This window comes from Leptonychotes weddellii, chromosome 10 (assembly GCF_054177405.1).
Source record: "Leptonychotes weddellii isolate Sample4059 chromosome 10, ASM5417740v2, whole genome shotgun sequence".
Classification (NCBI taxonomy): domain Eukaryota; kingdom Metazoa; phylum Chordata; class Mammalia; order Carnivora; family Phocidae; genus Leptonychotes; species Leptonychotes weddellii.
The window spans coordinates 103,805,064-103,830,563 of NC_138378.1; the positions used below are offsets into that span (position 1 = coordinate 103,805,064).

Genomic DNA, 25,500 nt, shown 5'->3' on the forward strand with positions numbered 1-25,500 from the left:
GCAACTTCATTCCATGCCTGCACCCAGAACCGGGTGGGTACAGTGGGAGCGGGAATGGGTGCCCCAGCACAGGGCACCTCTGGCCTTCCTGCCTGAGCGGAATATAGTCCTGACTTTGCTCCGTATGGACTTGGGATTCCCTGGACTGACCAGGAAAGCAGCAGCATGCAAACTCCTACGGTTGCTGGGAGGGTTCAGAGTTGCTGAGAAAACAGGCAGCCCCCCAAGCCCCGCTTCCCCGGCCGCTCCGCATTTCCCTCTACTGCCCTTGGAACCCGGCGCCCGAGATGCTCAGGCTCTGTGTGTCTGCACAGCTGGCCACGAAGTGCATGAGGCCGGAAGACGTGTCGGTGCTGTACGTCACGCAGGCTCAGGAGCTGGAGAAGCAGGGCAAGTACCGTGAGGCGGAAAGGTGAGCCGCAGCCCTGGAGGAGGTGTGGAGGGCGGCGGGGCGTCAGGGCTGCAGGCAGAACTGGCGCTGAGGGATCTCTTGGGAATGACTGTAGGGGCAGGAATCTGGGTCTAGGAGGCCCCGGGTGTATGTCCCCTCCCCAGGCTCTACGTGACAGTGGAAGAGCCTGATCTTGCCATCACCATGTTCAAAAAGCACAAGCTGTATGATGATATGATCCGCCTGGTAGGGAAGCACCACCCAGATCTCCTCAGTGACACACACCTGCACCTGGGCAAGGTGAGCCCTTCTTCTGTCTCGGCCCTCTCTTCTCCAAGCAGGCTCCGTGTCTGCCTCGCTCCATCCTGACCCTCCTTTCCCCAGGAGCTGGAGGCTGAAGGCCGACTGCAGGAGGCTGAGTATCACTACCTCGAGGCTCAGGAGTGGAAGGCGACGGTGAACATGTACCGGTCCAATGGGCTTTGGGAGGAGGCCTACCGGGTAAGGAGCCCAGGTCACACTGGGGATACGTCGTCCCTCTTTCCCACTCTCAAGTGACTCATTCTGAACTGGTTGCGGTATCTTTGAAAAATGTCCGCACCGATAGGCAAAATTTCACGTACGGTATGAAGGGTCTGTGGGCTACCTGGAGTCCATGCTTGGACCCTCAGCAGGTTAGTAGACCCCGAAACTTAGCCCTCTCCCTGTTCTAGTAGAAGGACCTGATCCTTGTCAAAGCTGAAGTCAGGTCCCAGGGGAGGCGGGAGCAGCCATGTGGCCCTGCGTGGAAGGATTGCCAGATGGCTTTGCTTCACAGGTGGCCAAGGCTCACGGGGTAGCTACTGCCCACAAACACGTGGCCTATCTGTGGGCAAAGAGCCTGGGAGGAGAGTCTGCAGTTAGACTGCTTAATAAGCTGGGACTCCTGGAAGCTGCCATTGACCACGCCGCTGACAACTGGTGAGGCCCTAAGGCTTCTCTCCATGGGCCCCGTTCCAGACAGAGCCTCTAGATAGACAAGAAAAATTGCTGTGTAGCTAAGAAGCGTTTCTAAAAACTGAGGCAGGAGTGAAGAAATCCTTGGAAGAACTTGATGGAGAGGCAAGAATGAATCAGTAGTCTGCCCCCGGGGGCTCAGAACAGTGTTTAATCTGTAGCTGTTCTAAGGAGATGATGGAAAGAGAGCAGTTTTTTTTTTCTTCTTTTTAAGTAATCACTATGCCCAGGGTGCAGCTTGAACTCACAACCCCAAGATCAAGGGTCACTCATTCTCCCGACTGAGCCGGCTAGGTGCCCCAGAGAGGACAGCTTTTAAAGCTAAGGTGCACTGAGCCAGTAGCTTACTTTTGAGTAATGGAAGTGTGATTCTGTTAAATGCAAAAAGAGCTTTTCTTCAGCAAATGTTACAAAGACCAGTAATAATCCTGCATTGAGTCAGATTGCTAAGGGTAGTCTTACTGTTTTTGAGAGACCCTTTTTTTCTGCTAGTGTAGATGTGGCTCAGGAGGAGGTGGTGGAGAACCAGGCACCCTTGCTCCCCAGGCAGAGTAGTGCTGTGAGGCTCACCACGGTCCCTTGCCTCGTGCCCATCCCACTCCTTCATGTCCACTGGTCACAGGAAGCACAGGCTTTTCCAAGTGTCCCCTAATACACGTCTTCCTTTACGTGTCTGTGTGCTTGTGTGTCACTTCATACGGATTGTCTTTTTTTTTTTTTTTAAGATTTTATTTATTTATTTGACACAGAGAGACAGAGAGGGAACACAAGCAGGGGGAGTGTGAGAGGGAGAAGCAGGCTTCCCGCCGAGCAGGGAGCCCGATGCGGGTCTCGATCCCAGGACTCTGGGATCATGACCTGAGCTGAAGGCAGACGCTTAACAACTGAGCCACCTAGGCGCCCCACGGATTGTCTTCTTAATCTGTCCTTTTTCCTCCCCCCGTCATTGCCCTTTCTGTTTTCTCTTGCCCTGTTTCTCTTCTTGTCTTATAAAATTAAAGTACTGAGTAGGCAAACCTTATCTACACCTTCCATTTTAGCTCATTTGAATTTGCTTTTGAACTTTCTCGGCTGGCCCTCAAGCACAAAACCCCTGAGATACATCTCCGATACGCTTTGTACCTGGAGGATGAGGTATGGATGTGATCCTTCTCCATTGCTTTTGACCTTGACCTCCTCCTGTCTCATGGCTGCCATAATGGCAATCTGCTTCTTATCATGTGCGGCTGCCCTTCTGTCCCTATAGGGTAAATTTGAAGGGGCTGAAGCTGAATTCATCAGGGCTGGTAAACCCAAGGAAGCAGTCCTCATGTGAGTTACCCATAAATTCCTTACTCCTGCCCTCCCAAGTGCAGCCCCAGGACCTGGCATTGTCACCTTCACCTTCATCTGCACCTAGTACCAATAAATTTCCTACCCCCTCAGTGACATGGCTGTTTGCCTCCCACTGTTGAGGCCTCAGTCCTGTACTTAGCCTCTCCTGTGTCCTCATCTGGGAGCAGGTTTGTCCATAACCAGGATTGGGAGGCAGCTCAGCGTGTGGCCGAGGCCCACGATCCTGACAGCGTCGCTGAGGTGCTTATGGGGCAGGCCCGGGGGGCCTTGGAGGAGAAGGACTTTCAGAAAGCAGAAGGACTGCTGCTTCGGGCCCAGAGACCGGGCCTGGCCCTCAACTATTATAAGGTAGGGCACCGGATTCAGGGCCATGAGGGGAGGGTGAGAGGGTATGGGATCCCACAGAGCACTACACTAACCCCCCGGCTACTGGGAAAGATCCAGGGAGTGAGCATTGGGGCGGGGGGGAGGGAAAGAGACAAGAAGGAGAAGAGCGGTCCAAGGACCTAGCGATCAGTGGCCCATAGTACACAGCACCTGTGTGGCAGTGGGAAGCTGTCATGCCTGCCTCTGCCTTCCTGATCACTGGAAATCTGAGCAGGAGGCTGGACTGTGGAGTGATGCCCTGCGGATCTGCAAGGACTACATGCCGGGCCAGCTGGAGGCTCTGCAGGAAGAGTATGAGCGGGAAGCCACCAAGAAGGGGGCCAGGTATGAAGCCAGGAGGCAGCAAGTGTCGGCAGGGCTGGAGGGTGGCTCACAAGGTATACACAGGGTAGGCCGCGCTGCCCATCCTGTTCCTGGTCACATGTACTCTCATCTCCTCAGGGGCATGGAGGGGCTAGTGGACCAAGCTCGACAGTGGGAGCAGGCTGGAGAGTATAGCCGTGCAGTCGACTGCTACCTCAAGGTGCGGGACTCAGGCAGCAGCAGCAGCCTGGTGGAAAAGTGCCGGATGAAGGTGAGGCCTGCTACACCCTTCCTGGCCCTCCGCTTCCCGGACCGCCCTCACACCCAGCGTCCCTCTTCAGACATTCCTCTTTCCTCTTCTGCCTCTCGTTTTCACTCAGGCAGCAGGCATCTGCTGAGTGCTTGCTAGATGCGAGAGCCAGAACCTCTGAAGGCTATAAGAGGGGCTGTAAGGCAGAACCCTAACAGCCAGAAATTGGGGGAAGTTAGACCAACGTGGCTCAACTAATTGTGTATCTCAGTGAAAACTAAAGGATGTGATTTGAGGTGGAGTTCAGAGAAGGTGGAGTTCAGAGAAGCCCTCTATGGGCTGGAGGGGTCAGGGAGGCTTGAGGGAGAAGGTTGGCCTAGGACCAGAGCTGGAAGGGCAAATCCAGAGTCCAGAGCTGGGGCCAGATGGAGGCCATGAAGAAAGCAGAGGCTCCTCCTCTATACAGGAGCTCCTGAAAAGCATCTAGCAGATTAAGCTAAGCCAGTATGTTTCATCAATTCCTAAGCAAATATATAATCACATTTTACTATCTTAGAAATTGGGTTGCATGTGAAGTTTTAAATGAGGTTATCTGCGGCACCTGGGTGGCTCAGTCGGTTAAGTGCCTGACTCTTGATTTCGGCTCAGGTCATGATCTCGGGGTTGTGAGATCTAGTTCTGCATTGGGCTCTGCGCTGGGCGTGGAATCTGCTTGAGATTCTCTCTCCTTCTCCCTCTGCCCCTCCCCACTTGTGCTCTCTCTCTAAAACAAAAAATAAATGAGGCATCTTTGATTCAGAGAAATATGGTATTAGGAGTTGTCAAGGGGGTGAGATTGATCAGCTCCCTAAGTAAAATGTTGGTGCAGTGATGACCCTGCAGAATTCCCCTCGGGTTTCAGAGGCCTTGTAATTGAATAGCCTCTTGTAGTTGGGGTGGGGGTGGGGGGGGAGGAAGTAGAAAGAAGGACTGATGGTTATACAAATTTAGCAAATTTAGTCAGCAAGTGTTTATGAAGCATCTGCTATGTTTTACTCTGGAGCATTGTCTTTTGGCATCTGTACATGATTATACCTTCTTGAGATTAGTCAACTTCCCGGATGGGACACTTGAAGCTTTGAAGGGTTTGACAGGTAAAGAAAATGAGGCAAGAATAGGTGGGGAAGAGACCAGGAGGATTTAGCACATAGACTGTAGCTAAAACAGACCATGTATGTGGAAATTAAAATTTGATGAGGATGTCAACATCACAGTGGAAAGAGTAAACTTATAGAATGCTCAGGTTTGTAGAATTACTGAGTTTTAGGGTTGGAAGGTATCTCCAAGGTCATCTAGACCAGCAACTGTCCAAAAGAAATACAATGCAAGTCACAAAGGTAAGTCATACATGAAAGTTTAAAATTTCCTAGTAGCTGCATTCAAATAAGTAAAAAGAAATACAAGAAAATAATTATATTTTACCTAATCAAATATATCTAAACTCGAAATTTCAACATATAATCAATATTTTCTTGGTTGATTTTTTTTTTTTTTGTCAGAGACATAGCAAGAGAGGGAACACAAGCAGGGGGAGTGGGAGAGGGAGAAGCAGGCTCCCGTGGAGCAAGGAGCCCGATGCGGGGCTCTATCCCAGGACCCCGGGATCATGACCTGAGCTGAAGGCAGACGCCCAACGACTGAGCCACCCAGGCGCCCCTGGTTGATTTTTTTTTGAAAATTTTATTTATTTAAGAGTAAGAGAGCGTGTGCGCATGCACTCACAAGCAGAGGGGAGGGGAAGCACAGAGGAAGTGGGAGAAGTAGATTCCCCACTGAGCACTGACTCCAGGCTAGATCCCAGGCCCCTGGGATCATGACCTGAGCCGAAGGCAGACGCTTAACTGACCAAGCCACCCAGGCGCCCCTTATTGATTGATGATATTATTGATACTACTTATTTCTCAATTTATTGAGATATTTTACATTCCTTCTTCGTACTAAATCTGTGAAACCCAGGGTGTATTTAAACTGATAGCACATCGGGGCGCCTAAGTGGCTCAGTCGTTGGGCGTCTGCCTTCAGCTCGGGTCATGGTCCCAGGGTCCTGGGATCGAGCCCCGCATCAGGCTCTCTGCTCAGCGGGAAGCCTGCTTCTCCCTCTCCCACTCCCCCTGCTTGCGTTCCCTCTCTCGCTGTCTCTGTCAAATAAATAAATAAACTCTTTAAAAATAAATAAATAAATAAACTGATAGCACATCTCATTTGGGACTAGCCACGTGTGACTAGTGGCTTCTATTCTGATGGTACAAATCTAGACCAACCGTCACTCTTACAGGTGAAGAAACTGAGGCACAGAAAAGCCCAGCACAAATAGCTGCAGAATGCCTTCTTTCTCTACACCACACTACCAAGATTCTGTTTGTGACAAAGAACTTGAGAAACCAGTTTGTCCAAGAGGGGCAGGACCAAACGCAGTGACCTCAGACAGCATAGAGTGTCTGACAGAGGAGCTGAGAACAAATAGATCTGCGGATGGTCATTTCAAGGCTCTGAGGGACCGTGAGGCAGGCCTTGCCCAGGAGGGTAGAAGGTGAGGGAGAGTGCAAGAGAGAAAGTTGGCAACTGAAAGGAAAAAAAACAGACCAGGCTGAGGATGCGCAGTGGTATTTGTCTCTCCTACCCGTTGTCATCTTCTGTTCCACCCCTCAGGCAGCTGAACTCGCCATCAAGTTTCTGCCTCCCCAACGCAGTCTGGAAGTAGTTCGGGCTGTGGGACCCCAGCTGATTGGAATTGGAAAGCACAGTGCAGTAAGTAGGGTACTGGGACAGAAAAGAAATAGATTCACGGAGAGGGTGGAATTCCGGTGCCATCTACACCCAGGAGGGCATGTGGGGTGGGCCTCTTGGCAGGTGTGACCTCAGTTAGTTCTGTGGAAATGGAGGAGAGATGGTCTCCAGGCTCTGATTCCCCCACTGTGCAGGCTGCAGAGCTCTACCTGAACCTGGACCTAGTCAAGGAAGCGATCGATGCTTTCATTGAGGGTGAGGAGTGGAACAAGGCTAAGCGCGTGGCCAAGGAGTTAGATCCCCGGTAAGCTGCTGACCCCTTCTCTCCAGGAAGTTCTCTTACTTCCTTTTGTAAGGAGGAGGAAGAAGTTCTCATGGGAAGGGTGTGCATCCCAGGACTGTGTAGTGTTAGATCTCTGTACATCTTCACAGGTATGAAGACTACGTGGACCAGCATTATAAAGAGTTCCTCAAGAACCAGGGCAAAGTGGACTCGGTGAGACTTGCAGAGAGTTAGCAAGAGGCCAAACACATGGAGGCTCAAGGGATTTCCCTCCTCCTCTCCCCGCTCATGTCATGTCTGTCCTCTTAACTCTGTCTTTTCCACTGATCCATAGCTGGTGGGTGTGGATGTGGTGGCTGCTTTGGACCTGTATGTGGAGCAGGGCCAGTGGGACAAGTGCATTGAAACGGCTACCAAGCAGGTACTGCTCTCTTCCTCCCATCCCTAGCTCTTCTGGACATTTTCCCTTGGCTCCCCTTGCCCCAGAGCTGTATCTCTCTTACTTCCTCCAAAGCCCAACCCCAAAGATCCCTAACCAGCATCAGAGAGTCAGTCTTCCACCCTTTCGAAACTGGAGTCAGAGGCCTAGCTGGGCCTGACTTACACAGGCCTTTGCCTCCTAAACAAATCCATGGCCTCAAGTTACCACCCCACCCTCTCTGCCTGGTCTTACTGATCCCAACCTCCCCATGCTTTTCCTCCATCTCTGGGACAGAACTACAAGATTCTGCACAAGTATGTGGCTTTGTATGCGACTCACCTGATCCGAGAGGGTGGCTACGGGCAGGCACTAGCCCTGTATGTGCAGCACGGAGCTCCTGCTAACCCACAGGTACCAGCCTGCTGCTCAGGGTGAATGTTCCCCAAGGAAAGTCTTACCTTCTCCTCAAGAACCACCCATTCCCTCGGCAACTGTCTTCTCAAAGGATTCTTTTAGACAGCGTCATGCCCAGGGACCCCCCCCCGACACCAGCGTCTTCTGAAATGTACAGCCACTCAAGATTTCTCGTTTGAGGATACCTTCAGCAACCTCCTCGTGCTCTTAGCTAACACAGGGAAGCCTTTTTTTTTTTTTTTTAAAGATTTTATTTATTTATTTGAGACAGAGAGAATGAGAGACAGAGAACATGAGAGGGAGGAGGGTCAGAGGGAGAAGCAGACTCCCCGCCGAGCAGGGAGCCTGATGCGGGACTCAGTCCCGGGACTCCAGGATCATGACCTGAGCCGAAGGCAGTCGCTTAACCAACTGAGCCACCCAGGCGCCCAACACAGGGAAGCCTTTCAGAGATGAATTCTGCACACACCTCTAGGGCCTTACTAACTTCCTTCAGAGACTAAACACTGCTCTCCTACCTGAGCACCCCAGCTCAATGGAGTATCAGTCCATTAACGTGTGACTGCATTCGCGTTCACACATCTGTCCACACGCAGACTGCCAATTGTAAGAAAGTTATTTTCTTACTCTTCTTTCTCTTCCTGAAAACGATCAACACTTTCTCCATCATTGTCCCCTAGCTCCTCCACATGCATGCTTACAGCCTGTATCCTCTTCGGCCCCACATGCACTTTCTCTTCTAGTTACCCCTCCTCACTCAGCTCTCCTTTCCCCACTACCCCTAGAACTTCAACATCTACAAAAGGATCTTCACGGACATGGTGAGCTCACCTGGGACCAACAGTGCTGAGGCCTATCACAACTGGGCTGATCTTCGGGACGTGCTCTTTAACTTGGTGAGGAAGTCAGGTCCATGACAGAGTTACAAGGCTACCCCACCTGTCCCTATCCCCCTCTCTTCTTTCAGGCACATAAACATTTACCTTCAAATGGGCTGCACCTTTGTCCAGGTGGCCATGAGCTCTCCGGCACTCCTCCAACCCCTGACCCAGGCTGTGCTCTCTTCCTGCTCTAGTGTGAAAACCTGGTGAAGTCTAGTGAGGCAAACTCTCCAGCCCATGAGGAGTTTGAGACGATGCTGCTGATTGCTCATTACTATGCCACTCGCTCAGCTGCCCAGAGTGTCAAACAGCTGGTGAGATTGGGCGGGGGGTGGGTGGGGGGAAGCACTCAGTCTTACAGACACATCTTCCAATGTCTGAAGTTGAATGAATTCAAGTTCTGGATTCTCAAACTTGGTCCACTTCTCTTCTGTTTAAACAAATCTTTAACCCTCGCTGAGGTGGTTTTCTTCCTGGACTCCTCCACTGACCTTCTTAGGACTCTGCCCACATAGCTCCAGCCTCATTATACTTAAACATTCAAATCCCACAATTTCTGTATTGATCTCTTACAACATACACACTTCTTTGGCTGATTCGTGATAGCATAATGTAAATTTATTGTGTGTACCTGAATGATAGAAATAATCTAGGCCTAGTTCTCTTGTGCAGAGGAGAAAGACCCAGAACCGCTTGAGATCCAGAGCAATTTCATATGTATTACTGGTTTTTTGGTTCTCTGGCTACTTTAGTTATAAGATCACTGGTCTGGTAGCTTAGTCGCTACAGTGCCAGGATCATAATGCTTTGACTTTAATCTGTAGGAAACTGTGGCTGCCAGGCTTTCTGTTTCGCTCTTACGCCACACTCAGCTCCTACCTGCAGACAAGGCCTTCTATGAAGCAGGCATTGCTGCCAAGGTGAGCTGGGACAAGGAAGGGTGTGGCCGAGGAGATAGGGACATCAAAAGTTGGGAGGTAGAATATGCTGTCTACTCAGGTAGAGCAAAGCAGAGTTTGGGGCAGATGATATGGAGGACATCGTTTTCTTGTGTCTTCCTGGATTCTTTCCCCTGCATCCTGGAGAAGCAGCATCCAAATCCCAGCTGCTCACTCCCACTTGCAATTTTTCTCTGTTGCAGGCAGTTGGCTGGGAGAACATGGCATTCATCTTCCTCAACCGCTTTTTGGATCTGACTGATGTGAGTAGAGAAGTTGTGCCCAGAGGGTGGGAGGTTTTGCCTGTCACAAGCTGTGTCTATCTCATGGCTGCCCACTCTGCCGCAGGCAATCGAAGAAGGGACTCTGGATGCCCTTGACCACTCTGACTTTCAGGATACAGACATTCCCTTTGAGGTGCCACTCCCAGCCAAGCAGCACGTACCGGTAAGAGAACGAGATTGGAGAACAGGGAAGGCCTCACCGGTGTGAGGGCGCTGTGAAGGGAGGACACTTTATCACTTTATGTTGGTCCTCCCAACCTTTGTAACGGGCATCAGCTAGCAACATCTTTGGAAGGGCTATTCCTTCAGTGAAAGTAGAAGGAGAGAAAAAAGAAAACTAAGTTGGTGACCATGAACCCCATCCAAGGAGGATCATGTATGGGTAAAAGATGATGCACAGGACGACAGTTAAGTAAGACTCCCAACTCACCACCTTCCACTTGCCCTGCCCTGCGTGAAGCTGCTGCTCCTTCTGTCCTTCCCAGGAGGCTCAGAGGGAAGAGGTTCGAGACTGGGTACTCACAGTCTCAATGGACCAGCGGCTGGAGCAGGTTTTGCCTCGGGATGAGCGCGGTGCCTACGAAGCTTCCCTGGTGGCAGCGAGCACTGGAGTTCGGGCACTACCCTGCCTCATTACAGGTACAGAACTCTACAGCAACCCACGTTCTGTGGTGGGTGGAAAGGAAGGGAACACAGCAGGATCAAGAGAGTATCTTACTCCGAAATTGCTCTTGGTTTTCCCCCTAAAATGCCAGTTCATCTTTTTTTCTTCCCCCACAGGATACCCCATTCTGAGGAACAAAATTGAATTTAAGCGGCCAGGGAAGGCAGCTAACAAGGACAACTGGAATAAGTTCCTTATGGCTATCAAGGTTAGAGAGGGAGACATGGAGGGTGGGGACAGGGAGAGCAGCACTGAAGGAAAATAAGAAACTACTAGAAGGGTGGTGGAAATGTCAAGAAGGCAGGTACCGGCCCTGAACTCTGCTCTCCCTACCAAGATGGGGTTGATTTTCTTTAGAGAAGGAATGCTTTTCCTTAGCACTGATGCATTCCTCTCTTGTTCTTCTGTTTGTCCACAGACTTCCCATAGTCCAGTGTGCCAGGATGTGCTGAAATTCATTAGTCAGTGGTGTGGAGGGCTACCCAGCACCAGCTTTTCCTTTCAGTAACTGGCAGGGCTCGGGGAAGAACTACTGGATTCTCTCCCTCATTAAAGTCTTGTAGGTAGTGGAGACCGCTGTGTTCTTTGAATAAAGTCATCCCCAACATCAGCCTAGTGCCCTTTTCCCCGGAAAAGGAATCATCATCAAGTAGAAGAAAAGAGTTCTTTTATTACAACTGTTTACGTCATCTCGGGGTTTATGTCACCGTTGTGAACTGAGCCTCTGGATCAGCACCTGCTCCACAGAACGGAGAACCTGGGTCAGAGGGCAAGCAGCACAGCAAAGGACTTGACCCAGTTCTAAGAGTGGTTCCCTGCCTCCACCCTTTCCCTGGCCCCAATTCTCACATATTACCTGTCCTAAGCCCAGCTTTTCTGGGATGCCTGCATTTCTTGATTTTGATCCAGTAGCTGCTCATTTTCCTGTCTTTTACACTTGGGAAGTTCAAGCTCTGTCAGTTCCTCTAGCTGTAGGGGAGGATGGAGTTAGTACTCCTGCCCCGAATTATAGTTCAGCACTTTTCAACACAGCCAGTCCGTATTGAATGAGCCCTTCCTGTTCCTCTTCCTTACCTGCTCCTGAAGCCCTTCCTTCCTGCAGGGCCCAGCCCCACGCAGGGTGAGTGCAGCCACACAGCAGTAACCAGACAGGGCAGCCTCCGCTGCAGACATGAGCAAAGACGGGATCCAGAGAGCCAAGGCTGTATCCTACAAGGCGAAGAGGAAAGGGGGAGGGGGGACTGAGAGGGAGCAGGACAGGAAGTAAACAAGTAGGGGTGGTTGAAAGGGCCAGGGCCAAGGCCCTGGAGACTGCAAAAAGGCTGAGAAGAGCACGCACTCACATAGATTCTTGTGGGGTCAAATGGGCAGTCAGCCCGTCCAGGCCCCTGGTCCAGCGGTAGCAAAGGATTCAGCAGTCCTGGATGGCAGTCAGCAATCAGACGGCGGCCACCGTTGGCCACAGTGAGTGACACAGCAAGGAGGAGGCCCAGGGAGCAGGCGGCGGACAAGAGCAGGTTCACCAGAGCTACCACCAGCAGGGCCCAGTGCTGGCAGGGGCAGAAGATCAGGGTGAGCGGCTGGGCGCGCCGGCTGCTGTCTCCCACTATAAGGCACCTTGGTTTCTCTGTTTGAGGCTCCTCCTCCCACTTAAAGATGAAGCTGAGTCGGGTCCTCATTTCCCTGACCCAAGCCTCATTAAAGCTCCAGAAATCCCCTCTCACCAGTCGTGGGCGCAGAAGGTTCCTGGATGCCAAGAGGGCCACAAGTCCCACGGAAACACTCTGGAATACACAAAGACTGAAGCCCGCGCCGCTCTACGTCCCGCCTCCCCTCCCCCACGCCCGCGGCCCCGCCCCCCGCCGCGCTCACCAGCAGCCCCGAGCCCACGGAGATGACATTGGCCGTGGTGTACTCCGGGGTGACGGCGCCGCGGGGATTGGCCACGTGTCGCAGGACTGTGCCGTGCAGCACGGCCCCCAGGAGCAGGTTCACGTGGCCTACCAGGATCAGCGCGAGGCCCACGCGCATAAGCCGCCGGGGGCCGCGGGCCGCGTCTGCAAAGCACGGGGGGAAGGGCAGGCCTGAGCCGGGAAAGGAACCGGAGGGCCCCTCGTGGCCGCCGCCCCCGCCGGTGAACCAGGGTCTGTGGGGCGGGTGGCCGGCGGACGGAAGGGACCGAGCCCGGGGCCGGAAATTACCGAATCTGTAGAGGCGGCAGCACCCCATCGCGGCCCTCCGCGCCTGCCGCCGGGCAGCTCTCTCTACCTGGCCCCGGCCCCGCCCTCGCTCTCCCGGCCAGTCCCTCCCGCTCGCCACCTGAAGGCCCAGCCCCGCGCGCGCCCCGGCCGGGGCTCCGAGCCCGCGCCCCCTGGCGGCGAAGGCACGCGCGCGCGCACACACGCACACACGCGCGCGCACACACACACACACACACGACGCTTTTAGCAAAAAGTAGACTTTTATTACAGCAGCAACTGAGGCGAATCGAATGGCCCCCCAGGGCCACCACTGCAGCACCACCCTTCTCTCCCACCCCGTCGGCCCCAGCGGGATTGTAGACTTCAGCTCCCCCAGTGCCCATGGGCCTCCTTTCCACACAGGCTGGGCGGGAGCCGGCAGATCAGCTACTAGCCCCCAACTAGAAGGCGGCTGCTGAGAAGGCTCAGGCCCACGTCTGTGCAAAACAAGTAAACAAAGTGCAGAGGGGAGGAAGAGAAGGGGAAGGGGGAGGGTGATGCTCAGAACCAGGGAGCCCCAAAGCCCTCCTGAATAATAAAGGAGAGAAGGGGCTTCACAGGGTAATACTGACTGGGGGGAGGGGGCAGGAAGGCTGTTGCACGTCTAGTGACGGCCACAGCTCTGATTAGGGGCCTGGCCCGAGTGAGCTCTAAGAGGAGACGGTGACAGCGGCTGAGTTGAGGGTGCTGTTCCTGGCAAAATTGAACTTGTTCAGGGTCTCCTCTAGCAGAGAAGTCAGTCGGCTCTGGTCAGCCTGGGGGAGAAGAGCTGGGTGAGACAGGGCGAGAGGAGAATGGAGCGGCCAGGGCGGCTGAAGGCAGAAAGCTCACCTCGCTAATGAAGCCCAGCTGCACCAGCTCAGCTGCCAACTCCGGGATGTTCTCATCTGACAGAGAAAAGGGAGGCGGTGAGCACGGTGTGCGAGTAAGGGGCCCACAGCCCGTCGGGTCAGCCCAGCTGGGAAAGAACGATACAAGCAAAACTGCCACGTCTACCTATTTGTTCTATGTGCGTCAATGTGTTTCTGCCCTGTAACCTTCTTCCCCACCCCTAAGAATGTCCCTCACAGATAAGACTCAGAGACTCTCATCCTCGGAGGGAAAGGAGAGACTCACTTGGCATCAGGTCACAGCTCAGGTGCCGGTTGAGTTTGTCCTCCAGCTTCAGAAGAAGCGTCAGCTGGAGAAGAGGACAGTCAGAAAATGAGGCTCCCCTTCTCCACCCCCGGCCACCCAGCCCTTTGCAGCCCTGGCCCTGAGCCTTACGTGGTGTTTGACTCCCTCCTCCACTGACTCGATGTTGCACTGCATCAGCACCACCTAGGGAGAGGGGATGCAGAGGGTCACCACAGTAGTATTACCAAGAAATAAAAAGCCCCGAACAGCTAGAAGACTTTCCAGCCTGCAGGACAAGCTTGCTAGAAACCAGAAACACCTTCTTTTCTCTAAAGGACAAAGCCTTATTTGATGTGTCCTCTTCTCCCTTCCACCATGACCACAGAGACCTGCACAGCCCTTAGCCCCACCTTGCGGGTCTCCACCTCAGCTGGTTCAGGTGTTGGAGTCTTGACAGAGGGGGGCACAACAGGTGACGTCACCTCCTCCTGCTGTGGCTGCTGGGGCCGAGGTAGCCCAAAGGCTGTCAAGGGGTAGATCCCATTCCTAGAGCGAGATCAAACAGGTCACACGGGCTCTGTGAATGTCTCAGGACACCCACCCTGCTTCTTCAAGCAAGGCTTTCCTCTCACCCTTCTCTCACCTGACATCTTCAAGGAATTTATCCAATTCCAGAGCCGGTGACTGAGAGTACCTACAGGAGAAGAGAAAGCACATGAAAGGAAGGAAATAAGCAAAACAGCAGATTCAACAATTCCCAAAGAATGGACAGCTGACAGAACCCTCAGTGGTAGTGACAAATCTGTCCCTTTCAGACCCTCTCAGTTAGTTACTCACAAAGTCTGTACTGGTTCCCTTCCTGGTCCTGCAGGAATTTCAGCCAGTACAGCACTGGTATCCATGTTTTTGGTGATCTCCTCCAGAGCATTCTCTGGGATCATGTCTGGAGGGCATGATGAAATGGAAAGTTGTTAGATTAATGTCCCAGAAGGCCCAGGGATCCTGGGGGGTAAAAAATTCCTTTGGAAGTGGAAAAGAAAGAGAGCATTGCTAGTGATAGTTATTAACGCTCCGGACGGGTAGAAAATTCCTAGCAGGGCCAAGGGGACTCACGTTGGTGTCCCACAATGCAGTGGGCAGCAAGGAGTTTGAGCGAGGGCACTTCAAACAGTGCTGGGTGGAACAGAAGTTCTCTGGCTGTTGGTCTGCGAGCAGGCTCAGAATGCAGGCACTTTTGAATGAACTCCTACAAAAGGGAATGAGGAAGTAGAGCGGGAATCTGGCAACCAGACCACTGCGTTCATCATGATACTTCATCACTCATACTTAGGACAGGCTTTATACATACTAGGTGGTCAGCAATGGCTGAGGGAGTAAACTGTTACATGTATCTGAAAGGGCTTTGAAGATTCTAAGGTATTAACATGAAAGGATTGTTCATGGTTTTTCTGGTTTTAATTGTTTTTCTACTCTCCAACCACAAGCTTTCTCTTTTTTTTTTTTTTACTATTCAAACTTCCAAATTCTTTTTCCTGATATTCCTACTTCTTTTTTTTTTTTTAAGAATTTTTTTTTATTTATTTGCGAGAGAGAGAATGAGAGACAGAGAGCATGAGAGGGAGGAGGGTCAGAGGGAGAAGCAGACTCCCTGCTGAGCAGGGAGCCCGATGTGGGACTCGATCCTGGGACCCCAGGATCATGACCTGAGCCGAAGGCAGTCGCTTAACCAACTGAGCCACCCAGGCGCCCCTGATATTCCTACTTCTTATTCCTACTTCTGTGCTTTAACAGCCCACTCACTGTCTTCCTTCCTCTCCGACTCTCACCAGTTACCTCTCTGTTCCCAAACCTATCTGCTGTGGTCAACAGTATTCACCATCTTTTTATTTCCCAAGCCAACTACCACAATTTCCTTTGTCTCCTACAATCATTGATTAAGTTCACTGGCTTTCCCCAAGCTTCCTCCTCACGCACACACACCCCTTTCCCACCTCCCATAGGTCCCATGATGATTAATCTGCTTTTCTTTTCCTCCTTACAAACCTGAAGGCCAAGAAGGTCATATACCTAATCTGTCACTCGAATGCCCCAACCTAACAATGAACTAGAAATTTACTCCACACTAGCCTCAGGACTTCCCACTAGTCTCCCTGTTACACTGTCTAATGAGTTACAAACTATCCTTGTTTGAACCTTCCTGTCCAGCCTCTACTTACTGTAGTCTATCTATACTGATTCATAACCTTATACCCTTTAAATCTCAGCTTGTTATTTCAGGGCACTTTCCCTACGTAAAACTATGTAAATATAAAACCCCAAATGACAGATTTAATTCAAACTGGTCAATCTGTTTAAAAATATCAAGATGGTTGTCTGAGAGCATATACCAATTACCTGAGGTAACCATTAAATTAGTTTACCTCCAGGTAGACACACCTAAATTAACACACAATCTTTACCCCCAATACTACCCATCTTAAACCCTTAACCTGTGTGTGTATATATACAAAAAACAACACAGGTACCACCTAGGGAAATATTCAAATATTCACTGCTTTTGCCTGTTCTTTCTGCTTTCTGTTTTCTTGCTCTTAGAAGACAGCATATTCCAAGTAAGTAAAAAGGAAGAAAAACCTAAAGAACATTTCAAAGTCTGTTCAGGGAGTGATCCAGAAGATTCTTACCCTCTGTAATGGGTCTTCTAGAAGCTGGATGGCACTGCTGATAGCTTCCTGTGGCACATATGAGGACTCTCCATTGCCCTGAATCTCCAGCACTGCCATCTGCAGTGAGGGGGAACAGAAAAGACCAGCAGAAACTTCAGAACTTCAGTGCTCCAGAATCACGCCCTCAAGACCTTACTTGTCCTCCCTCCATTTCCCCCTTCCATCTTCTAACTTGACCCCTTTCCAACACCACTGCTTGTGGTTTCCTCACCTCCAGTGCACACATGCCAAAGGAGTAGATGTCCACTGCTGTTGTCACATTAGTGACTTCTAGGGAAAACAGAGAAGCCTTTGGTGAATCAGAGGATGGGGGTAAGGGGTTGCAGAAATGCCTTTTAAAAACTTTTTGTAAGCCAGCAGAGAACTAGAAGTTTCAGTTCTGTTATCTCTGGGCCTCGGGTTATAAGGTGGAAACCTGGAGAACAGGGAGAGGGCAGAGAAATTGGTGCCTCACCTCCATACTCTGGTGCAAAGAAGTGTAGATTCTTCTGCTCTTCCCGACAAGTCTTCACATGATTGTTGATAGTGTCAGGAGCCACTGGGAGTAGGGGAGATACCCACAATCTGACCACCATCAACAAAGCATAGTCTCACTCCAGAGAGAGGTCCCCAAAAGCCAAATTCTCTCCTGATGACTCTAACCCTCAAGGCGCAAACCTGTTCTTTTCCCATCTTGAACCACAGACTAAACATGAACACCACCTACTTCCCCTTTCTTGGGTCAACTGCTTCTCATTTAAGGTCCCTAATTCAGCAGCAACAAACACTCCACACTAAACTAATAGGTATATAGGGACCTTGGGCTGGCCAAGAAGCAATGGAGGCTAAGGAAAAACTTTTGCTTGTGATCTGCTCACCTTCCCCAAAGCTCAGGAGTATCTAATCCCTGTCACATGAAAACGTATGGTCTAGTTCTTTCAGCTACCCTGCAAATAGCATAAAAACACAGGCAGCCCTTTCTAATCTGGGACAATTAAAGATCTCAGAAACTTGGATAAAAAAGGTAAGAAGGATTAACAGTACAACCAACTAGATACCCTCCTTCTTACCCACCTTTGCTGACTAAAACTCAAAAACAGCTCAAAGTTGAACCAATACCCTTGAACCAGTCTCATGTTTAATCCACCAAAATTTTAGACTCCTGCTCTACTCCCTTATTCCTCAACATTGCTGCCACAGGCCTTAACGAGGAACCAGGGCCGGGCCCAATTTGGACTCACTCAGATCGTAAACAATGACAACAAATCACAGAGAGTCTGGGAGCACAGTATGATTTAGGGAACCAGCCTGATGATGAAGGGAAATAAGAATCCAGGACATAAATGGCCAGCCAGGCAGAATCCACAGGAAACAAGCAAGTTATGGAAGAGCAAGCAGGTGGAGGGCTGGTAGGGAGAAGCCAAGCAGGCATAACTAGGCAGGGGAGGTAGGGGAACAGGGCTTGCTCCCACGACTGCATGCACTGGGCAGCCGCAAAGGGGAGCAGATGGAGCACAAACAGAGCCCCACATTGGGGCAATAGGGAGCTCTCACCATTAGCAAAAATCCTATGAAAGACTGTTGGGAACAGAGCAGCCCGTAAGCGGGAGGGAGGAAAACAGAGAAAAGTTGTGAGCAATGGAGCAGCCAAGCCCCAGACAAATGGACACACAAATCACACAAAGACACAGCACACAGAAATGTTATATACAGCACACAGATACACGGCAAATGAAAGCACTCACAGCAGGCACAACCTGGAACCTCCTTTGGTAGGGTCTGGCCCCAGGGGCTCAAGTCAGACCTTAGACCCATCTCTTGCCCTTTTCCAACCTCCTATCAAGATCTTTGGATTAATCCACTTCCCTCCAAAAAAGGTGTAAGATCAATCCTACCCCCTAATTACCCCTAGCAAAGTCCTATCTCTTACCACCAGCCCACACCTCAGAAGTTTGCTCTACTCTCCCCACTCCTTTCACCTTACCCCCATGGTTCCCAAATTCCCGAGGCTCCCCTGCCCAGAACCTCTCCCTCCCCTCACCAGAGCCAATCTTGATGAGTCCGTTGTGCTGGATGAAGATGGTGTCACAGGTCAGGTTCCCATGGATGATGGGGGGGTCACAGGAGTGCAGGTAGCTGTGGGGGCACTGGGCTGTTAGAGGGGCCACTGGGAAATTAAGGGCAGGGGGAACCCAAGGGTTAAGAGGAGCAAGGCCCTGGTCTCTTGCTGGTCACCACAAAGATAATCCCCACACTCTGAATCTCCATTATGCCTCATGAGTTAAATAGCTGGATAAGCACTAGGAGAAAGAGGTGGGAGACAGCATCGTGGTTATGGCATTAGGATGGACCCTTTAAAAGATAATAGGGGCCTAATCTTGACAGTATAGGACAGTATAGAGTAGTGCCCTAAAATCTGTTTGGAGGAACTAAACCAGGAAATAGGGGAAAAACACTAACCAGATCCTACTTACCTAAGGGCAGAGAGGATTTGCGTGCACCAGCGCTTCCAAGCCTGGAACAGTTTGATCAAAGGGTCAGCAGTAATCCCCTCTCTTAACCCTCCAACTAGTTCTCCTCCATCCCTTCCCGATTAGCTTCATGATTAATATAATCTTTTTAAAACCCCCAAACCAGCCTAAAGCTTTGTCTGCTCTCCCTCCATACCTTTTCATTCATAGTCTTGTGGTTCTTTTTGGTCTTCTTCAGAAACTGCTTAAGACTCCCAGATGACATGTATTCTGTGATAAAAATGACCTGGAGAGGCAAAGCACTCAAATAAGGCCTTAGAGTAGAAATGATCCCCTACCTGATGACATGTATACCAGATATATATTAGATTTGGAAGTCTGGTGGTGGTTTTTTAAGTTTCCCTTTTGTTGTTAGCACTACTTCCTTAGATTTAATAGGACGAAAAAAACTACTGAACAACAAGAGCTATGGGAAGTAGGGATGCCTGGGTGATTCAGTCCGTTAAGCGTCTGCCTTTGGCTCAGGTCATGATCCCAGGGTCCTGGGATCGAGTCCTGCGTCGGGGGGGGGGGTCCTTGCTCAGCGGGGAGCCTGCTTTTCCCTCTGCCTGCCGCTCCCCCTGCTTGTGTGCTGACAAGTAAATAAAATCTTTAAAAAAAAGAAAAGAGCTATGGGAAGGAAACAAAAGTTTGCTCATTTCTGCCCCAACCATCACCAGACAAAAGGCATAGGACATAGACAAAGCCCTACTCTCATCTTCACAACAGCTGATTTCAGTTTTGTTTCAAAACTACCTTATTTTCATCTCTAAATGTAAAAAGAACAATAAATGTAGCTAGTCTCTTTGTGGTAAACTCAAGAAAAAGTTCTTACCCTGGCCTTGTTCTCTTTAATGTCAGCCCAATACTTGTGAAACTTAACAATGTTGAGATGTTCCAACTGAATCAGATTATCAAACACAGCACGGACTTTTTCCTGAGAGCAGGGGAGAGAGTGGATAACAGGGTTCAGAAATCACTATAATCCTGAAAAGCCATTCCTTATCCCTCCCCAGAAATGATCTAATCCCGACATACTCTCCTCCTACTCAGCTTCTCAACACCAATTCCTCTTTAACACCTGCATTCTTTTTTTTTTTTTACTTAAGTTCAATTAATTAACATATAATGTATTATTTAAGGCGTACAGGTCTGTGATTCATCAGTCTTATATAACAATCAGTCTTATATAGCACTCACCACAACACATACCCTCCCCAATGTCCATCATCCAGCCACCCCATCCTCCCACCCCTTCCCCTCCAGCAACCCTCAGTTTGTTTCCTAAGATTAAGAGTCTCTTATGGTTTGTCTCCCTCTGTGGTTGCATCTTGTTTCATAACACCTGCATTCTAACACCCCACAGGCTACATCCTTTCACCATTACCTACCTCCTGCAGCTTGTAGTTCTTGCGTTCAGAGAACTGGACCTCATTCCACACAACCTCTACACCCTCCTCTGTATCCATGGCCAGGTATGCACTGTCAATACCTGGTACATTCCGTTGATTCACCTGAGAAGAAATTCAAATGGAAAGGAATTATTAAAGTTGCCTTATAAACCCTCCATTTTAATACTCTACATGATCATCCTCTCCTAGGCTCTGATCTGTTAAAGTTTGGTCTGCCCCTTTGAGACTTTCCCCTTCCACTTTGCACTTAGAATTCACTCCCCCAAGAGTGACACTACAACCACCTTACCTCTTCTCGTCTCTTCTGCCACCGCCCACATGGTGACTCTTCCAAGATCTCAGACTCATCTTCACTTTCTTCTTCTTCCTCTGGGGAAGCAGCTGAGGTCGTGGAGGTCACGGGAGGTGACACTGACGTCAGGCCAGGAGCTGAGGATGAAGATTCTACCTTTGGGTCTGAGCCACTGCTGACTACTGTCTGGGACTCCCCCTCCGACATGCTGGAACAAACACTCAGGCCTGCATTGGTTGGGGCAAGGATGGAGGGAGAAGGCAGAAAGGGTCAGGATAGATCCATAAAGATTTAATTCTGGGGCACCTGGGTGAGTTCAAGCCCCACGTTGGGCTTCATGCTTAATCCTAATAACCTCATCTGGGGTTAAAAAGAAAACAAAACATATACCTCCCTTATTTCCTTTAAATCCAAAATCAAATTAACCCTGTCTGAACACAGAAACATTAACTACTCTCTTATCTAGAGAAGGTAACTTATCTTGGTTGAAGATGACCGACCAGGAGTGGCAAACCTAAGATTTATGACAATACAACCCCCATTAGTAAGGTCCAAATGAACGACCAAATCAGGGACAGACACCACTCCTTCTCAGCAATATTCACCCAACAGCCTTCCCTTTGAATCCTCACCTGCCTCTATTTACACTGTGCTCAAGAACTAAGCTACATGGGCCCTGTTCAGAACAGATGACCCCAGACCCCAAAATGTCCAACTGATTCAGCCCTAAGGCTGGAATTGTAGTATTCTCAGCGAATTTATCCAGCTGAAACCCTCAGCTAATTTATTCCATTAGAATTCTGGTATTTGCTATCTGTCCCTCCTATACACAGATCAAGTCTGCCAGTCGATGCTGAGGCTACCCTTGGCCCAGGTGACTGGCAGTGGTTAGTGACTTCATCCCTGATGATCTCACCTTCCCTGTGATGTGAGTGTGCAAATGGGTATTGGTTAGCAACATTTTTTTTCATTCACTCATTCAACACATGTTTATTAAGCACTTACTGTAAGCTAAGCACTGGGCTAGGTACTTGAGATACACTAGTGAATAAAATAAATGAGATGCCCACATTCATGGAACCACAAATTTAATCTGATATAGAACTTCCAGCTTCCAGCTTTCATTTCATTCACATGGCTCAAAGCACCACCCTCTGGGATACTAGATCTGACAGAGATATTCCCTCAAGAACAAATAACTCAAGGGGCACCAGGGTAGGTCAGTCGGTTAAGCATCTGTCTTGGCTCAGGTCATGGGTCCTGGGATCAAACCCAGAGTCTGGCTCCCTGCTCACCGGGGAGTCTGCTTCCCCCTCTGCCCCACCCCCCATGCGGGTGGGCTCTCCCTCTCTCAAATGGATAAAATCTTAAAAAGAAAAACTTTTTAAGAAAAGAACAAATAACTCAAGATATCGCAGTTACAGGAAAAAGTACTATATAGTATAATATATTTTTCAAGATACATGGCTACTTGGAAGAAAAAGAATTCTCAAAAGCTAAATGTCACTAACTTGTCCAGACAGTCACAGGACAACCGCTGAATGTTATTCCAAATCTCTAAGAATGGCTGTGAAGGAGTTGAAACCTGTGCGTGCTGGGCTCAAAGGAAGGCTCCAGTATGAAAGTGACATTCTGGAAAGTAGATTTCCTCCTCTAAGTCAGTTCAGAATACAGAAGCCTCTGACTAACACCAATCTTTTGAAAAGCCCTCATTTTAGAACTCTTGGATACCCACTTCTGCCAATCTCCACCCCCAGCCTACACTATGTTCAACCCAAATCAGGAGATTCTTATTTGACGACATTCTAGTAAATACCAGAGAACCACAACACACTACAGAGAAAATCTGGCAAGATATTCTTTCCCTGTTATTTTCTAGGTCCTGCCTATCACAGAGTTTATTCAACCAGCCAAGAAAGCTACTATCTGTATATCTTGGTAATCTACCAGAAAATGAGTTAGAGATCATTTTCGTTTTTCTTCCCCTGAAAAATAACTAAGAAAACAATAAGAAAGTTCATATGGATTACTTTCTAGAGATATTTATAGAATGCATCTTGAATCTGAACAGCTAAGTAAAATTTCCAGCTAGATTACAATAGGAAATACCAGTGGAGTTCTAATACAGGAAGCCTGTAACCAATGGGCTCTAAGGAAACCTCTGGACTCAGGGCGCAGACAATCCACACACCACAAAAGAAGCCAAACCTTTACCGGTCACAGACATGTCCTTGGAATGTGCTTGTCTTCTCCCTCCCCAAGCTTTCCCCAGCAGGCAAAATGAAGGCACTGCCCAAGATCCCCCAGCACTTCCCCTCCTGATGAAGAAACCATTGTAACGCTGGGATTTTCATCTCAGGGTCATTCAGAGGTGTAAGAGATCACATACGGAAAAGGTCATTTACGCCCCTACAAGGGAATCTCCTCGCCGCCTCCAGCAACCCCGAGAATAGTGTGTTCACTTCTGAGCAGTGTAGGTAGATCGTCGCGCAAAGTTTTTCTCGGAGACTTTTATTTATTGGACTGCAGCCCCTCTGCATTTCAACTCCTCGGCGACAGCTCGCAGGCCACGGGCCTCTGAGCTACCCTCACCCCGAGCAGACCAAAGGGCCTCCGGGACCCACAGGACTGTCCGCTCAGACGTCAAGCAAGCGCAGGGGACGGCTTCACGCTCCAACAGGTCGCCCTGCCCGCTGTCTGCAAGGGAGCGCCTGCAGTCCCGCAGGCCCGGGAGCCAGCGGCCGCCACCTCATCAAAGGCCGGCCCCGCGGCGCCGTCAGGGGCGCAGGCCACGCCCCCGCGCAGTCGGCGCGCTGGCCTCCGCCAGCAGGCGCGGCCCCGACGCTGCGCTTCCGCAGGCCGCGGGGCCCGCCACCACCGCCCCCGCCGCCGGCCCCGCCTCTCGTCAGCCCCAGTTCGACGCGAATGCCCCGGCCTCGCGCCCCGCGCCGGCAGAATTCCGGGTCGCCGCCACTCAGGGCAGGACGGGCAGGCCCGGCAGAAGCTGTGGGGCCCGGGCGGCCCCTCGGCTCCGGCGGGCCGGGCCTGGGCCGCCGAGCGAGCAGAGCCGCCACCAGACACCCGCCTGCCGGGGTCCCAGCACCCCGGGCCGCGGAGGCCGACCTTTCCGTCCTGTCGCCGAACCCCTTCCTCCCGCTCATTTCCCTCGGCGCTCACCTCCTGACTCCGCTCCCCGCAGCCTGCGCTTCAGCTCCAGCTCGGGTTCGGGGCCGCGGACCAGAGAGACTCCCTCACAGCTGCGCTCCGCAGCGCAACCGAACTGCGGGCCCCGCCCTCGCGGCGTCCCGACCAACAGATGGGCGGTGCCGCACTGCCGTTGGGTTTCCATTGGATGAGGCGGTCAAGATGGGCGGTGCCCCGGGAAGACGGTCGCTCGGTGGCCTAGTCTTCAACCCGGTCTCCTCCCCTTGAGCCTGTCCGGCGGAGACCTTTCGGAGCCTTCGGTGTGTTCGGTCTCAACTGGGGCTGGTCTCTCTGTCCATCCCTCCGTCCAGCCCAGGTGCCCCCGATGATTCTGCTGGGCGAAAGGAAGGCCTTCCCTCTCTTCTTGAAGGCGCCATGACAGTTCTGGTCCGACTAAAAGACAAAAGGAGCGAAAGACGTAGCCTCAATCCGGGAGGAGCGCCCACCCACTTTCATTATTTGGGGGGGCGAGACTGCGCAGGACACCAATTCTTCAGAAAACTTAAAAATTTTTCTGAATATATTCTAAAAATTGCATAGCACTGATATTTGCCAAAACTTTGCAAGAGGTTTTCACAGATAACTCGTTTGATCCTCGTAAGAAATTGAAATCATTCAATGCTAATTGACAAATGCAAGAAAACTGAATCAGAGGCATTAAACTATTCACCAAAAGTTGATAGGAGCCAGATCTAGCATCCAAACAGATTTATCAAAGGCTTCCTTGAAAAGATGTTTGGGAAAAATTTGGATTGACTTCGAGGAAGTGGAAAGAAAAGATTCTGGGTGAGCTCGTTGATCTGCGAAAACTAAACGCTGAGTCTGAGCGGTATAAATTCGCTCTGCCATTAGACGTCTATTATGGAGGGAGGAAGATGAATCAACTATCACAACTTGGGAATGTCATAATCACTAAATTTCACTGCCCTTAAAGGGAATCTCTGATCCTTCTTAACTAATATAAAGAAGGATCCTGTATCTGGCAAAAGCCCTCTCATTTTCTCAAAATAGTTCTTTTTGCAACCGATCTCATCCTTTGATTCTTCTACCTTTGAAAGACAGGGCTCACACACTCTTAGAAATCTGCTGGAAGTTATGGATCTTGTCTTGGATATTTAAAAAATGCATTTGTCCACCAAATTTAGCATATAATTTTAGAAGAGTTGAGGTTAAAGTTTTTGTTCTAATCTTCGAAGGAAGATTGTTCCTCCTCTCCAGATTAACTTTTTTTCCTTGTGGGCTCCAAAGCAATTGGAGCACCTGGTCCACTATAAACATTCATTAAATATGAGTTGACTTTATCATTATAGTTTCTCATTCTCTTCTGTCTGGTCCTTGTCATTATCAACCTTACCTTTTCAACTAGCTACTTCTTTCAAATATGCATAGGGGACCCATTAGCATCCTCCAACTCTCATTTTTAATTTTTCATGTTTAAAAATCTCAAACACTGCATTTTTGCCACCTCATTTTTTTCTGCCTTAAAAAATAATACACATCTGTTGTAAAAAAAATCAAAGTATTTCAAAAATATTTAACATAGTGTAACAATATTTATGTAATAGCTTCTATGTGCTATGTTCCACCATTTTAATTGCCTTATGACATATTAACTCATTTAATACTCACAAGAATCCAATGGAATATTGTGAATTAACAATTGCTATAGAATGTGAAAATCTCTTGTAATCCTACTTCACCAAAATAA

At 50.0% G+C, this 25,500-nt stretch overlaps 3 protein-coding genes across 6 annotated transcripts in view; 1 reads left to right on the top strand and 2 right to left on the bottom strand.

The window, feature by feature from the left end:
- The window catches only part of IFT172 (intraflagellar transport 172), a 33,332-nt gene extending 22,448 nt beyond the window's left edge, over positions 1-10,884 (top strand). For 2 of the 3 annotated variants that reach the window (XM_081797030.1, XM_081797031.1), the window contains 21 exons: positions 315-412; positions 556-691; positions 776-892; positions 1,209-1,351; positions 2,428-2,521; positions 2,634-2,698; positions 2,890-3,070; positions 3,324-3,683; positions 6,351-6,449; positions 6,623-6,732; positions 6,861-6,924; positions 7,046-7,132; positions 7,427-7,543; positions 8,332-8,442; positions 8,622-8,741; positions 9,252-9,347; positions 9,569-9,628; positions 9,714-9,812; positions 10,135-10,288; positions 10,430-10,521; positions 10,732-10,884. In XM_081797030.1, the coding sequence (XP_081653156.1) occupies positions 315-412; positions 556-691; positions 776-892; positions 1,209-1,351; positions 2,428-2,521; positions 2,634-2,698; positions 2,890-3,070; positions 3,324-3,683; positions 6,351-6,449; positions 6,623-6,732; positions 6,861-6,924; positions 7,046-7,132; positions 7,427-7,543; positions 8,332-8,442; positions 8,622-8,741; positions 9,252-9,347; positions 9,569-9,628; positions 9,714-9,812; positions 10,135-10,288; positions 10,430-10,521; positions 10,732-10,821 (2,493 nt within the window). In that variant the 3' untranslated portion in view covers positions 10,822-10,884. The remainder of the gene's footprint in view (positions 1-314; positions 413-555; positions 692-775; positions 893-1,208; positions 1,352-2,427; positions 2,522-2,633; positions 2,699-2,889; positions 3,071-3,323; positions 3,684-6,350; positions 6,450-6,622; positions 6,733-6,860; positions 6,925-7,045; positions 7,133-7,426; positions 7,544-8,331; positions 8,443-8,621; positions 8,742-9,251; positions 9,348-9,568; positions 9,629-9,713; positions 9,813-10,134; positions 10,289-10,429; positions 10,522-10,731) is intronic. The other variant, XM_081797032.1, reaches the window with a different exon arrangement.
- A 79-nt stretch (positions 10,885-10,963) lies between these two features.
- Positions 10,964-12,659, bottom strand: KRTCAP3 (keratinocyte associated protein 3). Of its 2 annotated transcripts, none has more exons than XM_006750122.3 (7): positions 12,515-12,659; positions 12,186-12,370; positions 12,038-12,097; positions 11,657-11,863; positions 11,388-11,522; positions 11,170-11,282; positions 10,964-11,049 (listed from the first exon to the last, which is right to left on the bottom strand). In XM_006750122.3, the coding sequence occupies exons 1-6, from the start codon at positions 12,540-12,542 to the stop codon at positions 11,175-11,177; spliced, it is 723 nt and encodes a 240-aa protein (XP_006750185.1). In that variant the 5' UTR covers positions 12,543-12,659; the 3' UTR covers positions 10,964-11,049; positions 11,170-11,174. The 2 variants fall into 2 exon arrangements, with proteins under 2 accessions (XP_006750185.1, XP_030877264.1); XM_031021404.2 differs by having other exon boundaries at positions 10,964-11,070.
- Positions 12,660-12,755: 96 nt separating this feature from the next.
- Positions 12,756-23,912, bottom strand: NRBP1 (nuclear receptor binding protein 1). Its single transcript, XM_081797033.1, has 18 exons — positions 23,766-23,912; positions 20,586-20,815; positions 20,276-20,398; positions 19,720-19,821; positions 19,042-19,131; positions 18,849-18,889; positions 18,416-18,510; positions 16,850-16,933; positions 16,607-16,665; positions 16,354-16,452; positions 14,783-14,915; positions 14,507-14,612; positions 14,313-14,363; positions 14,080-14,215; positions 13,820-13,873; positions 13,670-13,733; positions 13,385-13,440; positions 12,756-13,308 (listed from the first exon to the last, which is right to left on the bottom strand). Exons 2-18 carry the CDS (start codon positions 20,793-20,795, stop codon positions 13,204-13,206), a joined length of 1,608 nt encoding a protein of 535 aa, XP_081653159.1. The 5' UTR covers positions 20,796-20,815; positions 23,766-23,912; the 3' UTR covers positions 12,756-13,203.
- Between the last annotated feature and the right edge of the window lie 1,588 nt (positions 23,913-25,500).

Bases quoted from the DNA above. Each gene is read 5' to 3' on its own strand.
- KRTCAP3 (XM_006750122.3), bottom strand. From the start codon at position 12,542: ATGGGGTGCTGCCGCCTCTACAGATTCG. The intron at 12,371-12,514 runs GTAATTTCCGGC...CGTGCTTTGCAG, and splicing joins CTGCCGCCTCTACAGATTCG to ACGCGGCCCGCGGCCCCCGG. The intron at 11,864-12,037 runs GTGAGAGGGGAT...TGCCCCTGCCAG, and splicing joins ACCTTCTGCGCCCACGACTG to CACTGGGCCCTGCTGGTGGT.
- NRBP1 (XM_081797033.1), bottom strand. From the start codon at position 20,795: ATGTCGGAGGGGGAGTCCCAGACAGTAGTCAGCAGTGGCTCAGACCCA. The intron at 16,934-18,415 runs GTGAGGGGAGGG...CCCTACTCCCAG, and splicing joins ACTCATCAAGATTGGCTCTG to TGGCTCCTGACACTATCAAC. The intron at 14,364-14,506 runs GTGAGTAACTAA...CTTCTCCTGTAG, and splicing joins AGGGAACCAGTACAGACTTT to GTACTCTCAGTCACCGGCTC.